Source organism: Kryptolebias marmoratus, linkage group LG4 (genome assembly GCF_001649575.2).
Source record: "Kryptolebias marmoratus isolate JLee-2015 linkage group LG4, ASM164957v2, whole genome shotgun sequence".
NCBI lineage: Eukaryota > Metazoa > Chordata > Actinopteri > Cyprinodontiformes > Rivulidae > Kryptolebias > Kryptolebias marmoratus.
In genome coordinates, this window is record NC_051433.1 from 7047692 (window position 1) to 7065555 (window position 17864).

At 39.1% G+C, this 17864-nt stretch overlaps 2 protein-coding genes across 3 annotated transcripts; both read left to right on the forward strand.

Moving 5' to 3' along the window:
- The first annotated feature begins 1152 nt into the window (after window positions 1-1152).
- On the forward strand, window positions 1153-12866 carry LOC108231519 (nuclear factor of activated T-cells, cytoplasmic 2). Its single transcript, XM_017408604.3, has 10 exons — window positions 1153-1461; window positions 2043-3048; window positions 3185-3356; window positions 3887-4089; window positions 4822-4994; window positions 5472-5612; window positions 7162-7217; window positions 7481-7613; window positions 8908-9528; window positions 12756-12866. The coding sequence occupies exons 1-10, from the start codon at window positions 1371-1373 to the stop codon at window positions 12800-12802; spliced, it is 2643 nt and encodes an 880-aa protein (XP_017264093.1). The 5' UTR covers window positions 1153-1370; the 3' UTR covers window positions 12803-12866.
- Window positions 12867-14402: 1536 nt separating this feature from the next.
- Window positions 14403-17837, forward strand: manbal (mannosidase beta like). Of its 2 annotated transcripts, none has more exons than XM_017408652.3 (3): window positions 14403-14573; window positions 14817-15003; window positions 17497-17837. In XM_017408652.3, exons 2-3 carry the CDS (start codon window positions 14854-14856, stop codon window positions 17605-17607), a joined length of 261 nt encoding a protein of 86 aa, XP_017264141.1. In that variant the 5' UTR covers window positions 14403-14573; window positions 14817-14853; the 3' UTR covers window positions 17608-17837. The 2 variants fall into 2 exon arrangements, with proteins under 2 accessions (XP_017264141.1, XP_017264140.1); XM_017408651.3 differs by having other exon boundaries at window positions 14405-14573; window positions 14813-15003.
- Window positions 17838-17864: the final 27 nt, after the last annotated feature.

A 17864-nucleotide genomic window follows, 5' to 3' on the forward strand; every position in this document is an offset into this window, starting at 1 on the left:
GAAGGTGAAGCTCTTCTCACCTAGCTTGGAGTGTCTTGGAGGCCTGCATCTACTTAGGAAATAAAACACAGTTGACAACAGAATACTTGATTTACTGTGAAACATTAGGCTGCATTCATGAATGTAAGTCCTAACGCTTGGCGAGGATTTTCCTGAAAGTCTTCCTGAGTGCTAATATCAGCTGTTGAAGAATGAAAGCTGGTGCAGTGCCCTCTGAGCCATCGGGGATTTCAGGTGCCCAGATTCAGCTTTTGGCCTCGCTCTTTAGGCAAAGAAATTCCTCAAATCCTTTAATCGTGTTACACAGAGTTTGAACTTTTCTTTGAACATGTTTTAAAACTTTTTTATTGTTTTCCGTAATGCATTTGTTAATGAGCAAAAAAAAAAATTCTTTGGCTAGTTTTTCTCCTCAAACTCTTTTGTTGATATTAATGGTGATGTTGCAACAAGTCCAGTCATGTGCAGTAAGTGTAAACAGCATACTTTAATGGTTTCAATTTACTTTGCCTTTTTTAATATTTTTAATAGACAAAGTCTCTTATCTGCTTAGCTAAAAAGCCACATATTTTCTTAAGAAAAGAAATCTGTTTTAAAAAGGGAAATTATTTATTTTGTCATGATTTTTCTTACAAAATATAGATGAAACATTATTTAAAAAATATATTAAACTTGAAAAATAGATGTGTGGACTGTGTTACCACAATGTTAGTTCAGGTTCTGCATGCATGGTAGAAAGTAAAATTGATTCAAATCCGTAAAATAGTCTTAAAGCAGCGAAACCCACTGATCTCTGCAGCTGTGCAATACTGCCACCCAGTGGGCAAAAGCTGCAAGCATTAAGATTTCATCTTTGAAACAGGTTTTTCTTTTCTTTTTTTTTTTTTTTTTGTTTAACTCAACTTTCTCAAACTTTAAGCAGCGGCTCACCTTTTAGTGTTTTAAATGCAACTTTAAAAACAGAAATATGTGTAAAATAGTTCTCGTGAAAGTATTTCCTTCAGTTGTATTTATATGTTTTTAAAAAAGCATTATGCAGCTGAACACAAGAAGAGATCGGGCCTGTTTGCACGCGCGCATACCATCCCACCCACACACACACTTGCGCGCAAACAGGCAGGTCCGCACCTTCAGTCTTGTCATCATCATCATCATCATCATCATCGTCCCCGCTGACAGGAAGCGCTCGCTCTTTCTCAGCAGATGCTTTATCTAAGCGGCCGCTTTGTGTTTTATTCGAGTTGATCGCGGCTGTAACTCGGTCCCTTTGGTTTGGTTCCGTTCGTTGCGCACAACTTTATCAAAGTGCGCGACCTGGGAAGATTCACGGAGCTCTTCTGCTCGGGGGCAAGTCGGAACAGTGAGAGTCAGAGATGAGTTCTGGAGGTCTGGGCCTCACCGAGGGGCTGGGGCAGGACATCAGCCAGCAGGAGTTGGACTTCACCGACCTGTTTTTAGATCCAGGTGAGCGCGCGCGCACACACACACACACACACACACACAACATGGTTTTATTTTAATATCTTTAAAATAACATAGCCTTGGATGTTTTTTTTTTTTTCATGAAGCTTCGTAAGCCAACAATATGGCAGTATATAGTCTTTTTATGATTGTTCCTTCATACATTTATTATTGAAATTATTACTTAAATATAGCCAAAGTGGTCTCCTTTATTAGTTAAGAGTTAAAGTTTTGTTGCGCAAAACACTTAATTTCGGAGTAAAACTTCGTCAAGACTTGTTTTAAATGAAAAAAATGTAATGATTTAGGAAGCACAGATCTGGAGATACATTTTTTTTATCATAACAGCCAAACATTAGCTGTTGGTTTAACATGTCAGTTATAAATCATTTTTTCTCCCATATCTCAGACATGATGATTGACAAATGAATCTAATTCTGATTCAGATACTTTTACATCTGTGGGATGTGGATACGTGGTATTTATACTGAGAAAATGCAATATATGAATATATGTGTGTGTGTGTGGTCGTGTGTGCCTGTCTTGGATGTCTTGTTTTAAATGATTTCTTTCTTTGCTACTAGATGATGCAGGTGTCCTTCTTCCCAGCGACAGCCATCCTCCTCTGCTGGTGGTGGATCATCACTCTGCTTACATCTCCACCTCAGGCCAGCCAGCATCCAGCCAAGACACCTTGGTTCACAGCCTCTCCACAGAACCAACAGGAGCTGTGTTTGACTGCCAGGTGCTGACCTCAGGAGCAGGTAACATACCCGCTCCCAGCCCCAGGATTGAGATCACGCCATCAGGTGATTCTTTTAGCTCTCGGACTCTGGAGCTGAGCCCCGGCACCAAAGCTCTAGGAGCCTACAGGGAGTGTGTCAGCCCTGCCAGCAGTAACTCCTCCACAGGCTGGCCAGCCGAGGCCTGCTCTCCCCTGACCTCACCCTGTGTCTCACCGCCAAATGGAGGCAACTATGGCAACTCCTTGCCTGGGTTGGACCTGTGCCCGGGCCTGCAGAGCATCCACACTTCTTCCGCCCACTCCACTCCAGGACCCTCGCCTCGCAACAGCATCACCGACGAGACCTTCCTCCAGCCTCATCATCAACGCTCCACCTCACCACTTCCCCACCAGCGTTCCCGCTCCACCTCACCGCAAGGAAAGCGCTCTTTTGACCAGGCCCAGTCTTGTCAGGGCGGCACTCCGGTCAAGCAGCGCTCCCGGAGCCCCAGCCCCATTCCATCACCCCACGAGCAGCAGAGGTCCTGCTGCCTTCACCAGAACCAGGCTCAAGCTGAGTTTCAGCCCCAAACTCAGACGACACAACAGGGTCTGGCGGAGATGCTGAGCGGCCTCAGCTCCAACCTCTCTGGAACAGTCCACCCAGCAGTGGTGAGAGGCACACTTGCTCAGGCTCAGAGGCAGGACTGTGCATATAGAGACGAGTATGACTGGGCTGCTGTTGAGCATGAGAGGTTGAACAGGTCTGGACCTGAGGTCAAATCTGAGACCTTTTACATTGTCCCAAATGTGGCCAACTGGCCTCCCACTCAACCAGTTCATCATACTGGAAGGGCCACACTCAGGTGCTTTGTTTGTCTTATCTCCTCGCTTATAAAATCACACAAATAATGAGCTTAACTACACACATAAACGACCTATGTTGCAAGATTAGCAAACTATTATCATTTCATTCAATTTCTGTTTCCACCTTTCTCTTAGTGGTCTCTCTGTAACTCCACTTCCCTCCTTGGAGTGGGCATTGTCTAGTCAGTGCGGCCAGTATGAGCTACTGATCCAGCAACAGCCCAGGTCCCATCACAGAGCTCACTACGAGACCGAGGGCAGCCGAGGAGCTGTCAAGACACCTAATGGAGGGCATCCAGAAGTCCAGGTGTGTCAAAATATATGTAAATACAAGACAAGAAAGAAAAATAAACTAAATCAAACTGCAAAGGGTCCCAGGGGAGAAATAAAAGAATCAAAAAGGAGAGCATGAGGTTGTAAATGTAGGGTGATATTTCCTGGTTGATGTTGTGGTGATGTAACATCCATGCAAATGAAGCAAGAGCCTCGTACTGTAGCAGTATCATCACAATGTCACCCAGCAGCAATAACAATTAGGCCATTTGTTGTGCTGTAATAAATATAGTATAGTGTACATCAAGAATGCCAACCTAACATACAAATGTTGACAAATGGTCATCTTTATTTACTGCTTTAGAGTTACAAATGAATACCTTACTGTTGTTTTTTATTACAGTGCTACACAAATGAAATATGCAAATTAGGATTCTTGTTCTGCCAGTTTGATAAGTTGTGAAACCATCACCTCGGAGATTTAACGTGCCTCGAACATTAGTCCTCAAAACCAGTCTTGCAGAGTGAAAACATGCATGTTAAGAGTTTTGTTGCCTTCCATAGCTTCTTGGGTACCAAGGCACGGCTCCACTGGGGCTGCAGGTCTTCATCGGGACGGCAGACGAGAGGCTCCTGAAACCCCACGCCTTCTACCAGGTCCACCGCATCACCGGGAAGACTGTCACCACACCCAGCATGGAGAGGATGATCAATGGGACGAAAGTGTTGGAGATCCCTCTGGAGCCAAAGAACCACATGAGGGTTGTGTGAGTAAAACCATGAGACACTTTTATAAAAAAAAAAAAATCTGAAATGCTCAACAAGAGGTGTGCACGCATCAGTGCAAGTTTGTTTGGCTGTGACCTCATTCTTACTAGGCAAATCTGCAAACACCCATCTGTGCTGTTTTTGCAGTTCTCCGAGTCACAGATGAACAGATATGATAACCTGAGTGGTCCAATCTGTTTTTTTGTTTAATCTTCTTACTATATTTTAAAAATGTGATATTTTTGAGTTCAGCCAGGGGACCATGGCTGCCTATGAGGACCCCCAATTTTTTTTTAACTTTCAACTCCCAAAAGGCTGCAGTTACTGCTGACGGAAACATGAAATGCATCATTTCCTGTGTTGGAGAGGGTTTTTTTTTTTTTTTTCCAAGAAATACCTATCAGACTCTGTGTGTTTACAGCAGCAGAAACGTTTGATGAGTCACTAACAAAAAAAGTAATTTATTGACGTGAACCTTTTGACTGAACAAAACTAGGTCAAAAACATCTTTAATATCCCCCGGGGGTAAATGATAGCAGCGGACTAACAAGTTTAAAAGGTGGCACTAAAATTAAATAAAACCATTAAAAATAATTATGAGAAAAATTTATGGCGGCTAACATGTGACAGAGTGGGATTCTGTATGATCAGAAAGGGAAAAAAAATGATTTGGATCATTTGGGACACCAGAACCCTTTTTTAATGGATGTTTATTTTCCATCACTGCGCAGAATTGACTCCGTTGGAATCCTGAAGCTGAGAAATGCAGACATCGAACTGAGGAATGGGGAGACGGACATTGGACGCAAAAACACGCGTGTCCGTTTGGTGTTTCGTGTCCACATTCCTGAGCCTGGAGGTCATCTGGTGTCACTCCAAGTGGCCTCTCATCCCATTGAATGCTGTAAGAAATGAGTTAACAATTCTTTAAACAGAGTCATGCTTACATTTAGTGTCACTTGCATTGCTTAAATGGTATAATATCTTGTTGACACTAAATGTTCGGCTGAACAAGCTTTAGATACACATTGCTGTAAAGCTAGTTTTACTGAGTCCGCTTTCAAGAAATCAAAGTCTTTTCTTGATTTATTTTTACAATTTTAAAGAAAATGATCTGCATCTTAATCCAAAATTTGAAGGGTTTTGTTTGGCTTCGCCCCACCTCCTAATTAAGTCTCACAGAATATGAATGGGCAGTGTTTGCATAATTTTGCAGAGAGACAGACTAAGAAAAATACTCTAATGTGTATCCATAATTTACCTGCACAAAGGTTCTTCCCCTGCTAGAGACAGAAACGCAGCAATCCAAATGCTCGAAACACGTTGCCAGTAGATGGATCACTTGGATTGCTTGTACAGATGTGTTTTCATGTTTCCACAGCTCAGCGCTCAGCTCAGGAGCTGCCTGCAGTCGAGAGGCAGGACCTGGACCGATGCTCTGTGCTTGGCGGTCAGCAGATGGTCCTGACTGGACAGAATTTCACATCAGACTCCAAGGTGATATTCTCAGAGAAGACACAAGGTGAGAACTGCTTAAAGTCTGTAAAAGTTCCTACTTCTGTTTAACTCCAGGGGTCCTGATGATGAGCAACAACACATGATAAGATTTAGCATTAAAGAAGTGTTTGATGTATTTTAGACAAATCAGTTGATCCATCTTGATTTCAAACAGATTTCTACAGGAATAAAAAAGAAAAAAACAAACCTGCTGATTGTCAAATGGCTGTTAAAGATAATTTCCAAAGTTTTTACTTTATCCCCGTAGATCAGCTCCCAACCTTTTAGTCAAATTAAGCAAGTTTGCACCTCAGTCCTCTTTTTGTTCGCGCTGCTTATTTACTCAGTCACAATGGCTGGGTGGGACTGGATTTTAATATCATTTGCAAATTTTGAATTCCAAATCCCAAAATGACCATGTTTGAACAACTATTTAATTATCTTCTTCTAGAATTCTACAAAAGCATGAACCTTTCGTGTGCGTTTTGTAATTACCCGTGACTTTTGTGTAGATAAATTTAGATAATTTTTTTTTGCTGTGGTTGAAATATTCTAATAATAATTTGTGGCCTTCCATTTGCTTGCTGGAAGGTGCCCACTAACACCTTTGGTAGTTTTTATTTTTAGATTATTTGCATATCACCTGGGAAACATCAACTAAGTGACGCACATCTTCCTGCAGCCCACACTTTCAGCTTTGACAAAACAAACCACAATTTTAACTATTACCTTTTTGCTGGAAGTGACAACTTTTATTTATTTCTAAGTGGAAATGTCTCACCTCGTTGGGGCTCTTTCTGCCCACGCGAAGCTGTTGGATTAGTTAGTTGGGTAGCTATAGCTGGTAGCTCGTAAAGCCTCTCTGTTGCTCGGCGTGGGGTTATGTGCAACAGGATGTGGTTAGACAGACTGATAAAGATTCAAACCTAAAGCAGCGACTTTGTTGTTTTTTTTTAATTCATTGCGTGGGCTGAACAGAGCAGCAGCGGGTTAAAACTGAGATGGGAGTGTGCTAAAACAGACATAAAAGCAACTGCTTTCCACTGTGAAAAAATGTGCTCATGTACTGTCTATTCTGATGTGATGCTGCTTAAAATCCACCTTTTCTTACTCAAAAGACCTTCTTTGTTGAGATTACTTTTTCTTTTTTTAGAAATGTTACATGAGTGCAGTTTGCAGCTGTTAGCTTATCTTACTTCAAGATTGTAAACAAATATAAATGGCTAAACTCTGGAACAAAAAGGGCGGGAACAAAATTTATCAAACTTGTACCTTAAAAAGAAAGGAAATGGTTTGCCATATGTCCACATCATGTTCCTAATTAAAAAGAAAACCAGTACTAACATGTTATTATTAATATTTAGACATTTTAAGTAGGTCTTTTTTTACAAAGATAAGCTGTTACTCATGCTAAGCTACAGCAACATTATTCTTGCACATCTCTGGGAATTTAAATGATGTGTCCATAGAATTAAAAAAAATGCTGATGAATTTGTTTTCCATTTTGAAATGCTTTTAAAATAGTTTGGAACTTTTCCACCAACCTGTGTTCACTGTGTCCTCCCTGCTTTTAGATGGTCAGCAAATCTGGGAGGTCGAGGCCAGCGTGGACAGAGACAAAACCCAAGCTGTAAGTCACATTCACCCGGATTGTTTTGATGTTTGTAAGTGCATCTATCCCATGTTATATCTTTTCATGTATTTGTATGTTTTAAACTAATGCCCTGTGTAAACCGTGTAGAGTAAACTATGGCGTCACCATTCTCGAAACAGAAAGTAAAACTTGGGTCACAGGTTTGCTGACACAGTCTTTTAAATGAAATGTGAATTTTACTCTGTGACAACGTAAAGGTAAGAAGTTAATAGTCTTTTTTTATTATTCTGTGCCGCTAGAATATGCTGTTTGTTGAAGTCCCTCCTTATCGAGACCGAAACATTTGCCAACCGGCTAAAGTCAACTTCTACGTCATCAATGGGAAGAAGAAACGCAGCCAGCCTCAGCATTTTATCTACACTCCTGTGATAGGTGTGTATCTATTGGTGTTTTTAGTTCTCACATTACTAGGAAAACAGCTTTACTTGAATGTTTGACAAATGGGAAGATGTGCAGAAAGCCAACCTTAGCCAATCCGTAGTCACAGGAAGGGTCATTGGTGCGAAGGTGCCCTCACAAAGCTCTGTATGCATTTCTTGTATCAGGGATTTTGATGTCTCGTTTTCAGCCTAAAATACAAGCAGAAATCAACACAAAGCTAACCATAACACGGTTTTGATGTTGCTTAAAAAGAGGCAAATACAGGAAATTGCAACAATTTAGACTGATTAAATCTGTTTGCACAAGTTTTCCACCCCATAGTAGATTAACGCAGATAACATATAGAAGCTTCTTGCTCCATGTTCTAATTAGTGAACAGCTTTTAGCTGCAAACAACAGCCATAACACAAGTTTTGTTTTGAGAACAAGTATCCTGTGTTAATTTCTCTCTATATAAGGGAAAATAAATTATTGTTTTTATTATTGTTCTCAACACCCACGTGTAGTACTCATATCCAGTATACCTGCATACTCCAGCACAGTCCTAAGCATCACACTAAATAAGAAATAATATAGGTTTGTATCTGTTTTCATATAGGTAGATTAAAGAAAATGTTATGACTAACTGAATTCTCTTAATATTAGCAAGATCTTGAAAGAGTTAGCCATTGAGATCTATCAAAATTTATATGCATTCAGTGAGATAGTTTATCATCTTCTGAATAATTTGGCTCCTAGTTTAGTTCTTTTCAATCTATTTATTGCATATTTTGCAAACTGTACTTGTTATCTTCATACAAATAGAAACAAGCCAACATGAGCATTTTACATAAATCACATTTCTTAACTTGCTGCTTTAAGTTTTGCATCTTGGGATAAAATTATATTTGTGCAAGTCCTGTCAGAGTCTGAAGATGTAATGCCAGTATGACCAAGATATTTGGACATTTTTACATTTGCTGTTAGGGAATGAAGAGTAAAGTTATTATGGAGGTTACTGAGACATAGTGACTAAAGCCATTACTGTATAACCACTTATTTTTGCAGTGTACTTGGACTTCTGGTGGCCCTTTAAGCAACCACAGATTTTAAAATTCACCACAGTTTTCGTCAACACTGACTTTAGTTTCCCCCTAGATGTTGCATTATGCAAACATGAGCAAAGCCCACTGTGGTTAATGTGTTATCACAGCTATAGTCTCTTAGTCATGTCATCAGTACTTTGATGACAGCAATATATTGTTTTCACTCTTTCTAAAGTGTTCAAAAATCTCTGTTTCTCTAGCCATTAAAGCGGAGCCTTTGGATGATTATCAGTTGAATTTGTACGGTTGCTCAGATAATCAGCCCCTATCTGGCATGTCAATGAAGTCCCTTTACCATCACCTGGAGCAGGAGATCAACCCTCAAGCCTTGAATGTTTCACCAGCACTGTACCATCTGACAACTGTAGACTCCCGAGGCCACATGTTAACCCCTGAATCTTTCGAAGAGCCAGCCTATTACCAGTCCAGAGCTGGAGCTCTGATCAACAGCCCGATGATGTACCACTCTGCCAATCAGCTTTACAGCAACTCCAGCGCCGCCCTGCTGTCCCATTCTGCCCCCACTCCCAGCCAGTGTGTAAATGCCAGAACCCTCATGGCCAAACTGGGTGAAGGTCCACAGGTTGGCGATTCTTTTGAGGCCTGTTTGATGTCAAGGCATCAGGCTTTGGTGCAGACATCACTGCCTCTGGGAAGATCGCCACCTTCAAGATACATCCAAATGAAGACAGGAAGTCAGATGGAGCCATGTGGGCAACCTCTTCCCCAAATGGGATCCGTTAAAGGAAACCACGAAGAAAAAGGTCCAGAGGGGATAACAGTCAAGCAAGAGAACCTCAGCTACACCTACCTGGAGGATGGTGAGTATTAATCAGTACTTTTACTGTATATCACTGTCTTCCAGCCACACTTTCTGCCTCCATTCCTCCTCAATCCATTTAAATAAGTCACAATTTTGAAGGAACCAGAGAACAGGGATCTTCCTACTGGAAAATAAATATTTATTTGTGTCACAAAGGTTACACAAAGATGCAATATTGCGCTAAAAACTTAATATATACTCACTGGATTCTTCACAGTTACACAGATTTGTTACGTTGATTTCAGCATGAGAGAAAGTTTCCATTTTCAGAATACTGAAACTGAATAATACGTCTCTAATCACCACAAGGAAGTCACAAACTGGTGGAAAGTTATAAATGTATGAGAGAGAAGCGTGTTTGAGATTACTTGGATTGCACTGGAGTGTTTTGTTTTTTGCCTGCCAACAAATAAGTTCATGACATCGGGGGCGAGCGTGGCCCAGCTGTAGAGTGATCATCCTTCATTTAGCTTCCAACGGGAAGATGGTTGGTCTGCAGCCATGTGGACAGATATGTTCTGCAAAAACAAGCGGTGTGTGTTTCAGTAAGACAGTAACAAACAGTTTTATTAGTTTATTTTTCAATGTACTGTCTTCTTTCACTGCGATCCACAATGGTTACACTCTCTCAGCTTTTATTTTTTGTTTGTTTAAAAAAGCCAACAAGCTGGGTGTTAAAACAGAGTTAGCAAAAAAAATTATAATACTATAGCAAAGACAAACCTGGCTGCTGCTAAAAGGTGCATTGCACCTGTCAAAATCCTTAAGCAGCCATTTAATGACCAGGTTGTTGAGGTTGTGGACAAACAGAAATATTTTGGCATCTCTGACAATAAACTCAGAGATTTGATTTTATTACTGATGCTCCCTTCAAGAAAGCTTTCCAGCACATGTTTTTATTTCAAGCTTTTGGTTTTATATCAGCCTGATGTTTATGAGAACATTTTACTGTTGTTTTTATCAAATCAGACTTCACTGTTTCATTTGCCAAAAGATGAGCCGGCTCAGAGGACGGCGTTTGTGAGGGGGTCTCCAGAACGTCTCGCAACATTCATGAGCGTTCTCAGGTTTCTTGCTTCAGTCTCAGAGGCGTGTAGTCTTCGTGTTTGAGTTTTGAACATGTTCAAAGGTTTTCTCTCAAAACAGCCACTGAGTGGGCGCGGGTGTCTTGAACACTTCTTGATTTTGTCGTGGGCGCCCCCAAACCATCTCCATTTTGTAAGAGCGGCCTTTTAGCTCACCTCTGACAGGAAACATGCCCAGCTCTAAAAAAACAACACACCAATGAAAAAACTGGTCCAGATCTGCTTGTCTTCATTGCTAAAGTGTACTTCAGTGGATAAAATCATAATTGTGGGGACAGCAGCCGAGGTGGATACGATGTGAGCAGAGGAGGTGAATGAGACAATGTGCGCGGCTTAGAATACAGTTCTGCAAGCTCCACACGCAAAAAAAAAAAGGGATTTTTAAATATTGGCCACAGAAAATGGGGCTACAAGGCTCATTAGTCATTTGTAGCAACCACTAAGAAGTCAGTGAGACTGCAACAGAAAATGTACGTGTTTCCTTGCAAGTTTGAGACACGTTTGACTCTCCAACTTACCTCCGACTGTTTCAGCCCCATGAGATGTTACCTTATCTGTGAAATAAATTGCTGGCATGTCTTCTAATGATCAGCCAAATCTTTAAAATCTGAGATTCTTAATTAAGGGGACGCTTGCCCTTGGCTGACCCCAGGGCATCCATTAAGCCTTAGATTCTTAAGGCTAAAATGGAAAATTATAAAATCTCAGAACATATGCCCTTCCTGTCATCAGGCTTTTAAACAACTCGAGATGGATTTGTAAATTCCTTTGTTCATTGTTTTATTTTATTGTTTGTTGATACTGGTGTGGATTGTTTTAGACTATCACTGCCAATAAATTCATATAAGATAGGCAAAATGTATTAAATTAGGACTTTTTTCTTTGTAAAGAGTAAAGAGCGACATTTATTTTAAATTGACGACGCTAACAGTGGGTCTAACATCAGTAACTCAGAATCTTCCAGTGGATTTCTAAACTAGTCATAGACAATATTAATTAGGTTACAAATAAAGAAAAAAAAAGAGAAACCATGCTGCTAAAATAAATTAAATTAAATTTTAAAAAACTGCGTATCTGAAAAGAAACTCTGCCGTCTGGGGGATGGGTGTTTGTGGTCCAGTTTGCAAAGCACATTGCAACTGTATGCTTGCAAATCCTGCCTTGTGGTTTTCTGGTGGGCCTTTCTATCCACTTTCCTGTCTGTTTCGGTCTCACTCTCACTCTTTCTCAGACACACACACTTTCTGACGCTTTATGAGTGCAGCCAGTGCTCGCTGAGGTAAATCTAATACAGTTCGCCTGAAACTTCTGATGAGAAAGCCTCACCATGAAAAAAAAACACCACCATGAAGTGAGAAAACAAATGATTCACCGTTTTCGCTGTGAGAGAAAGTTTCTGTTTACACCTCTGTAATGGTGGAAAGAAACAGGAAGTGAAGTGGATAGGCAAATATATTCAGATACACGTGTAGTTTAAAAAAAAAAACTTTATTCTGGTCTCATAAAAAGCATGGGTGATAACAAAGTAATAAAAAAATACTGATGAGTATCATAAACAAGCAAGGGTAAATATACTACTGTACTGGACGTTCTGTGTCCTTATCTGTAAAGTTTAGTGGATGTTACAGAGTTCATATTTCAGAAACAACAGAAAATACTTTTTAATGGTAAACTACAATTATCTGATGGATGTTTTTGTAACTTCAGATCATTTTCGGCGGGATTTCTGTTTGAAGTTAGATCGTTATGGCGGACGGGGGGCAGGTCCTGGTAACAGAGGTCATAAAGGCAAAACCACAAACCTCAACATCCCCTGTTCAGGTCTAGTGTTGGACCTTTGTTTCATTCCCCACCTTTCTCCCGTCATTTCCTACCATGTTGATGCCTTTCAGCCTTTAAATAGAATCAAAACATGCCTGGACTTGGGCGTCTCCTGCTGGTTGTGTCAAGTAAATCATTCTCGTCTGATCGAATAGTTTGTTTGTTATTTACACCAAGAAACTGTGACATAAATCATATTAAACATTTAAAGATGTTATCTTTGTTAATCCTTCTATGAAATATGCTTCTCTTTTTGCTTGAGAGGTTGTTTTTTTTGTATAAATTAAAATGTTTTATCTATTTCCTCAATGTTTTTCAGTGAATGACATCATAAGAAGAGACATGAGAGGCCACAACGAAAACTGATCCTGCAGCAGGACTGAGGACCGACACTTTAAAATGTTAAGCAGTGAGTTTATTCTGAAAACAAGAAGCATGATGGCTGACATTTAAGGCAATCATTAGAAGCTGGTTTATTATGGACTTATACTCACTTTATTTCAAGAAGGTACTGTGTTTCTGTCGGACTGTGGGGAGGATGGTAGCTCACTGACCTGAGATGTGTCGTTTTAAATAAGAATTTAAAAAATGTATCAGCTTTCGGATGGCTTTACATACAGTCAAGCATTTTTAAACTTTACAAAGATAGTTTGTCATATCCTATGCTCTCTCTATCGTTTATGTCTTTAATTATTTTGGCTTTTTTGGGTTTTTTTTTTGTTTGTTTATATATAACTGTACAATCGCTCCTATCAGCATGTAGAAAAATATTTTTTTTAATCAAATAAATTCTGTTTATAATATTCTGAGTGTGAGCTGTGAGTATGTAAAGTTGGACTGAAGAAAAAATCCTTTTTTAACACATTTTTGAGGACGAAATCTGCTCTGGCATTAGGCATTTCATATTTAGGAAAACAGCAAAACATTTAAGCTGCAGTGGAAACTGTTTCCTTCAGGGATAAATAAAGCATCCATTATTCATTAATTAATTTTACACTGTGTTCAATTATATTCAAGCAGGTATGGCACTTTTTATTCAGGACAAATGAGCAATAGATGATCCCATTCAGGGTTCGAGGGATCGACACAGAGACAAGATAAACAACCATGCATCCTCGATTTTGTGTTAAATTAAAATCACCAATAAACTTGAGAAAACAGCATAACATAAGGCTCATTTTCTGTTACTTGTGTGTAATCAAAAAGTGATTAAAGGAATCGTATATTGTTTTGCTAGAATTATTTCATAGTTACGGGAATACGAATGTTTGAGATACACTCACCTATTTTTTGTTAAACATTCAAAATTGAAGTTGATATTTATCTTTGGCAAAGCACAATTTAATGTATTTAATTTATAATTAAAAACAGAGTTTCAAGCATCATTCTATTTAATAAAACTATATCTAAAATAAATATATTTTCCTCTAAAATTTGATGTAATAATAAATCTGAACTCTTGATTGGTGTTTATTATACTTCAGAATAATGTTAAATCCTTCCTCCCAGCAGCTGTTATAGTCAATAATCATCAACGCTCCCAACAAACTTAATGTTTACTTTTCTGCTGTCACTTGCAAAATTTTTACATTTCTTGCAAATAGTGTGTTGCTTTTTTTTCTTGCGAAATAGACATGCACGTTTTTCTTTACTATACAGTCTCTTATTCATATTTTGTTTTCAGTTTCTATATTTTTTATTTTTGTGTGACTTTGCATTCCTTGATTTGCCTGTCACTTTGCTGCCAGATGGGCAGTAAAGGTTATTTCTATTTTTATTTCCACATTTTGGTAGCTTGGTGAAGCTAATTTTCTGTGTTCATTCTCTTTGAGACAAACAGATGGATTTAAAAAGAAAAACTCGGTTTCATAATTCTTTCAGTAGTTGGAGTTATTGTCCTAAAAAAGTAAATTCTTGCTAGTTCAATGGTGAGCGCTAGGGGGCGACATTTTCGAACCAATCTTCACCCGGACCGGAAGTAGATCACACGACTCTGGAGCTACTTCCGGTTAAATGTATTTTGTTTTTTGTTTTTTTCCCCGTTTGTGAACTAAACAAGTATTACACCCGTTTGTTTGTGATTTTTACCCCTTTGGTTTTGACGACAGAAACGACCGAAGCTGCTTCTCCTCTTCTGGTGAGTTTTGCGACCGTAAATTAGATTTAAAAGGTTCATCTCGGTAGATCTGCCCCGTGGCTACATCATTATTCTGGCTATAAATGTCTCTGTAGCTCCACTACATAAGATGTGTAGTCATAAATGTACGATAAATGTCGCGTTTTCTTATTATCTGGGTTGCCTAAAAGAAGAACAGGTCGTCAAATCCCCGGATATTTTGGTGTTAGTTGTCTGTAATGTTGCTTTTTGTTGCACAGGAAGTCCGCTGAGGGAACAGACCAAACAAAGCAGCAGCATCATGTCTGCAGAGCTGGACCTGTCTCCACCTGAAGTCCCCGAGCCCACCTTACTGGAGAGCATACTGAAATACGGTTTGTTTCTTGGCGCCATTTTCCAGCTCATCTGCATCCTGGCTATCATCTTCCCCACATCTAAGAGCCACGAACAGGTATGTGGGAAACACGAGGAGGAAGAGGAGCAGGGTTACTTTTGAACAGTCAGAAAATGTCTACTTCCTGTCATCTTACCATAAACTCCTCCTTGGACCTTTTGGAAAAAAATTACATGGTAATAAAAAATGTAAATGTTTTTGGAGAAGACCACCAAGCCCCAAAATCATTCACTTAAGGTAATTTATTTAAAGCTTTGTAAGCAAAAGAAAGCAATTATTTCACCCGACCACATGTGTTATGTCTATCTGCTTTCTTTTCTGTTCATTATTAAAAATAGATTCAGATAAATCATTAAAAATAATACTTTCTATTTGATGCATTTCTAATTTAATGATAGATAAATGGTACAGATATAGATAAACTGTACATATGTAGCATCTTTCCAGCCAACAAGTGCTTTCCAACCCAATCTGTGCCCTTATGTACTCATCCTCACCCATTCATACAACACTTTACTACATCTCTATAAAGCTGTTCTGAATATATCATTATGTAGAGTCATTTCAGTGCTTTAGATTGCATTTATACACTGATTGGGCACATCAGAGGAAATTAGGCGTTCAGTGTTTTGCCCAGGGGCACATTGGTGGAATCAAACTTCCAGCTATCTCGTTGGAGGACGACTACTCTAACCACTGATCAACTTCTGCATGATCCCATTGTTTTTCAATAAAAGTTGACCAAGGTGCTTCACAATCCAGTCAAATGAAAAAGTGTGACAACAAGACAAGAACAAATAAATTCAGAAAAGCTCAAATACAATACAGAAACATTTTAAAATCTTCAGACCTATTCAGATCTCAAACGCCAAGGAGTAAAGATGGGTCTTGAGCACAGATTTAAAAGATTCAATAGTCTCAGTGGTTCATATATGAGGATGTAGACTGTTCCACAGTTTTAGAGCAGTAACTGCAAAAACCCGATCACCTCTGGATGTTAATTTGGATCTTGGATTATCTTAGAGAAACCGTTTGGTTTCTCTCCTATAAACCACACCAAAATATAGATCTTGCTTTAATGCGAATCAATGCTGTGCTTCACAAATAACATTTGAGCTGCACAAAATAATGAGGAGAAGTTAAGTTGATATCGTCTAATATTTCTGATAGTCGTGTCTTGAGTTTCCTCAGGGTGCTCGTGTAAACCATTAGGACTCACGTTATCAGTTGAAGCTGTCAAAACATTTGATGAATGGTTGAAAAGAGTCGGGCAACACAAAGCAGTTTACAATTCTGTCAGCCAGACGCTCAGCTGTGGTAATTACGAGCCTGGGTGTATTCAAAGAAAACGTCAGTTTGTTTCTAAAATATCTTAGAGGTTTTTATGAAGTGGGCTTGATTGATGCTCAGTTATTGTTGTTATTTTTGCGATATGAGGTCGAGTTGTACGTTTGGAAAACTGCCAAAGGAAAAACACGCAGGAGGGGATTCTAATCAGACGCATCAACCTCTTCGTCTGCTTCTTTTGGATCCTGAAGGAGGGAAAACTTTTTCCCTGAGGACTCTTTGTTTTGTCAGATACTCATCTGTCATAATGCTTGTCAATGTTTTTTTTAATTAATTTGTCAATATGAGACTGTTTTATATTAAAATATGTAGATTTAATAGAAACACAGTTTAGGTAAGTAAATATAAAGCTACTAAAACAGAGTTAAACAGTCTTACTGTTATAGTTTAACCATACTGACACTGTCAGAGACCTAAGAGCAATAAATCCTCTAATTCAATGATTCCCAAAGTTGGGGTCGGGACCCCAATCTGGGTCACCCAACATCAAGTAGGGGGCCTTAGATAATCTCCAGATATCAAGTTACAATTAAAAGCCTGGTTATTGTGATATATTTCCACCATAATTGTTACAGAGAATTGAAATACAAGTCATTTAATGATTTAAAAAAAATAGCAAAATGGATTTAAAGACTGTCTGTGTTGTCATTATGTCTTTATTTTTTAGGACCATTAGCACTTTTGGATATTTAAACAGCCAACAGATGGGGTCACACACCTTTGTCATTGTTATTTTATGGTTGGAAGCTGAAACGTTTGGGAACTACTGCTCTAATTAATCTGTTTTTAGGTTATCAGATTCCCTGATTACTTCCCGCACAACGTTGCTAGTTTATTTTTTACACAGCTTGCAGTAACTCACAGTAATAGTGCTGACAGGAAGAAACATGACAGTTTGTTTTGTTTTTTTGGTGCATGTGGGGTATTTCATTCACCTATTTGATAAAAATAAACTCACGCAGACACCAGGAAAACTGATGACGTTTATTATTTACCACAAACAACAGTTTGTACTTCGTGTGCATCAGAAATCTGTTTGATGAAGTTATTCCTGTAACAGGACCTTATTCAGCAGATGAGTTGTCTTCGAATGGTCCTCATGTGCTCATGCTTTGCAATGATTTATTTTCACACAACAAGTCGATAACTGCAGATTTCCTGTTGAGTTGGAGAACTTGAATGTTTCTGGCGTTTGGTCCACAGGAGGAGAAGGAGACCACCGAAGGCAGGACCGCCGAACTGATGAAGAAACCCAAAGGATCAGCGCCTCAGATTCGTCAGAAACCAAAGAAGGAGAGCAAAAAGAAGCGATAGAGGCGTCATCATTTCAGCATTAAAAACATTTCAGTCACAACTACAGGTGAAGAAACGTTATTCCAACACTACATTTGTCTAACTTCAGTGTGTCCCTCAGCTGCGTTACGTTCATCCAAATAATAATAACACATATTTGATTGTTTTTCACTAATTTTCTTTTATAATTAAATGCTGTTAATTGAAATGTGTGGATTTCAACAGAAAAATAAAAAGTGTTATCCATCTTGGCAAGTTTTATTTATGACTATAAATGT

Coding starts and splice junctions, on each gene's coding strand:
- LOC108231519 (XM_017408604.3), top strand. CDS start 1,371: ATGAGTTCTGGAGGTCTGGGCCTCACCGAGGGGCTGGGGCAGGACATC. Junction 1,462..2,042: donor CGACCTGTTTTTAGATCCAG/GTGAGCGCGCGC, acceptor CTTTGCTACTAG/ATGATGCAGGTGTCCTTCTT. Junction 4,090..4,821: donor AAGAACCACATGAGGGTTGT/GTGAGTAAAACC, acceptor ATCACTGCGCAG/AATTGACTCCGTTGGAATCC.
- manbal (XM_017408652.3), top strand. CDS start 14,854: ATGTCTGCAGAGCTGGACCTGTCTCCACCTGAAGTCCCCGAGCCCACC. Junction 15,004..17,496: donor CATCTAAGAGCCACGAACAG/GTATGTGGGAAA, acceptor TTTGGTCCACAG/GAGGAGAAGGAGACCACCGA.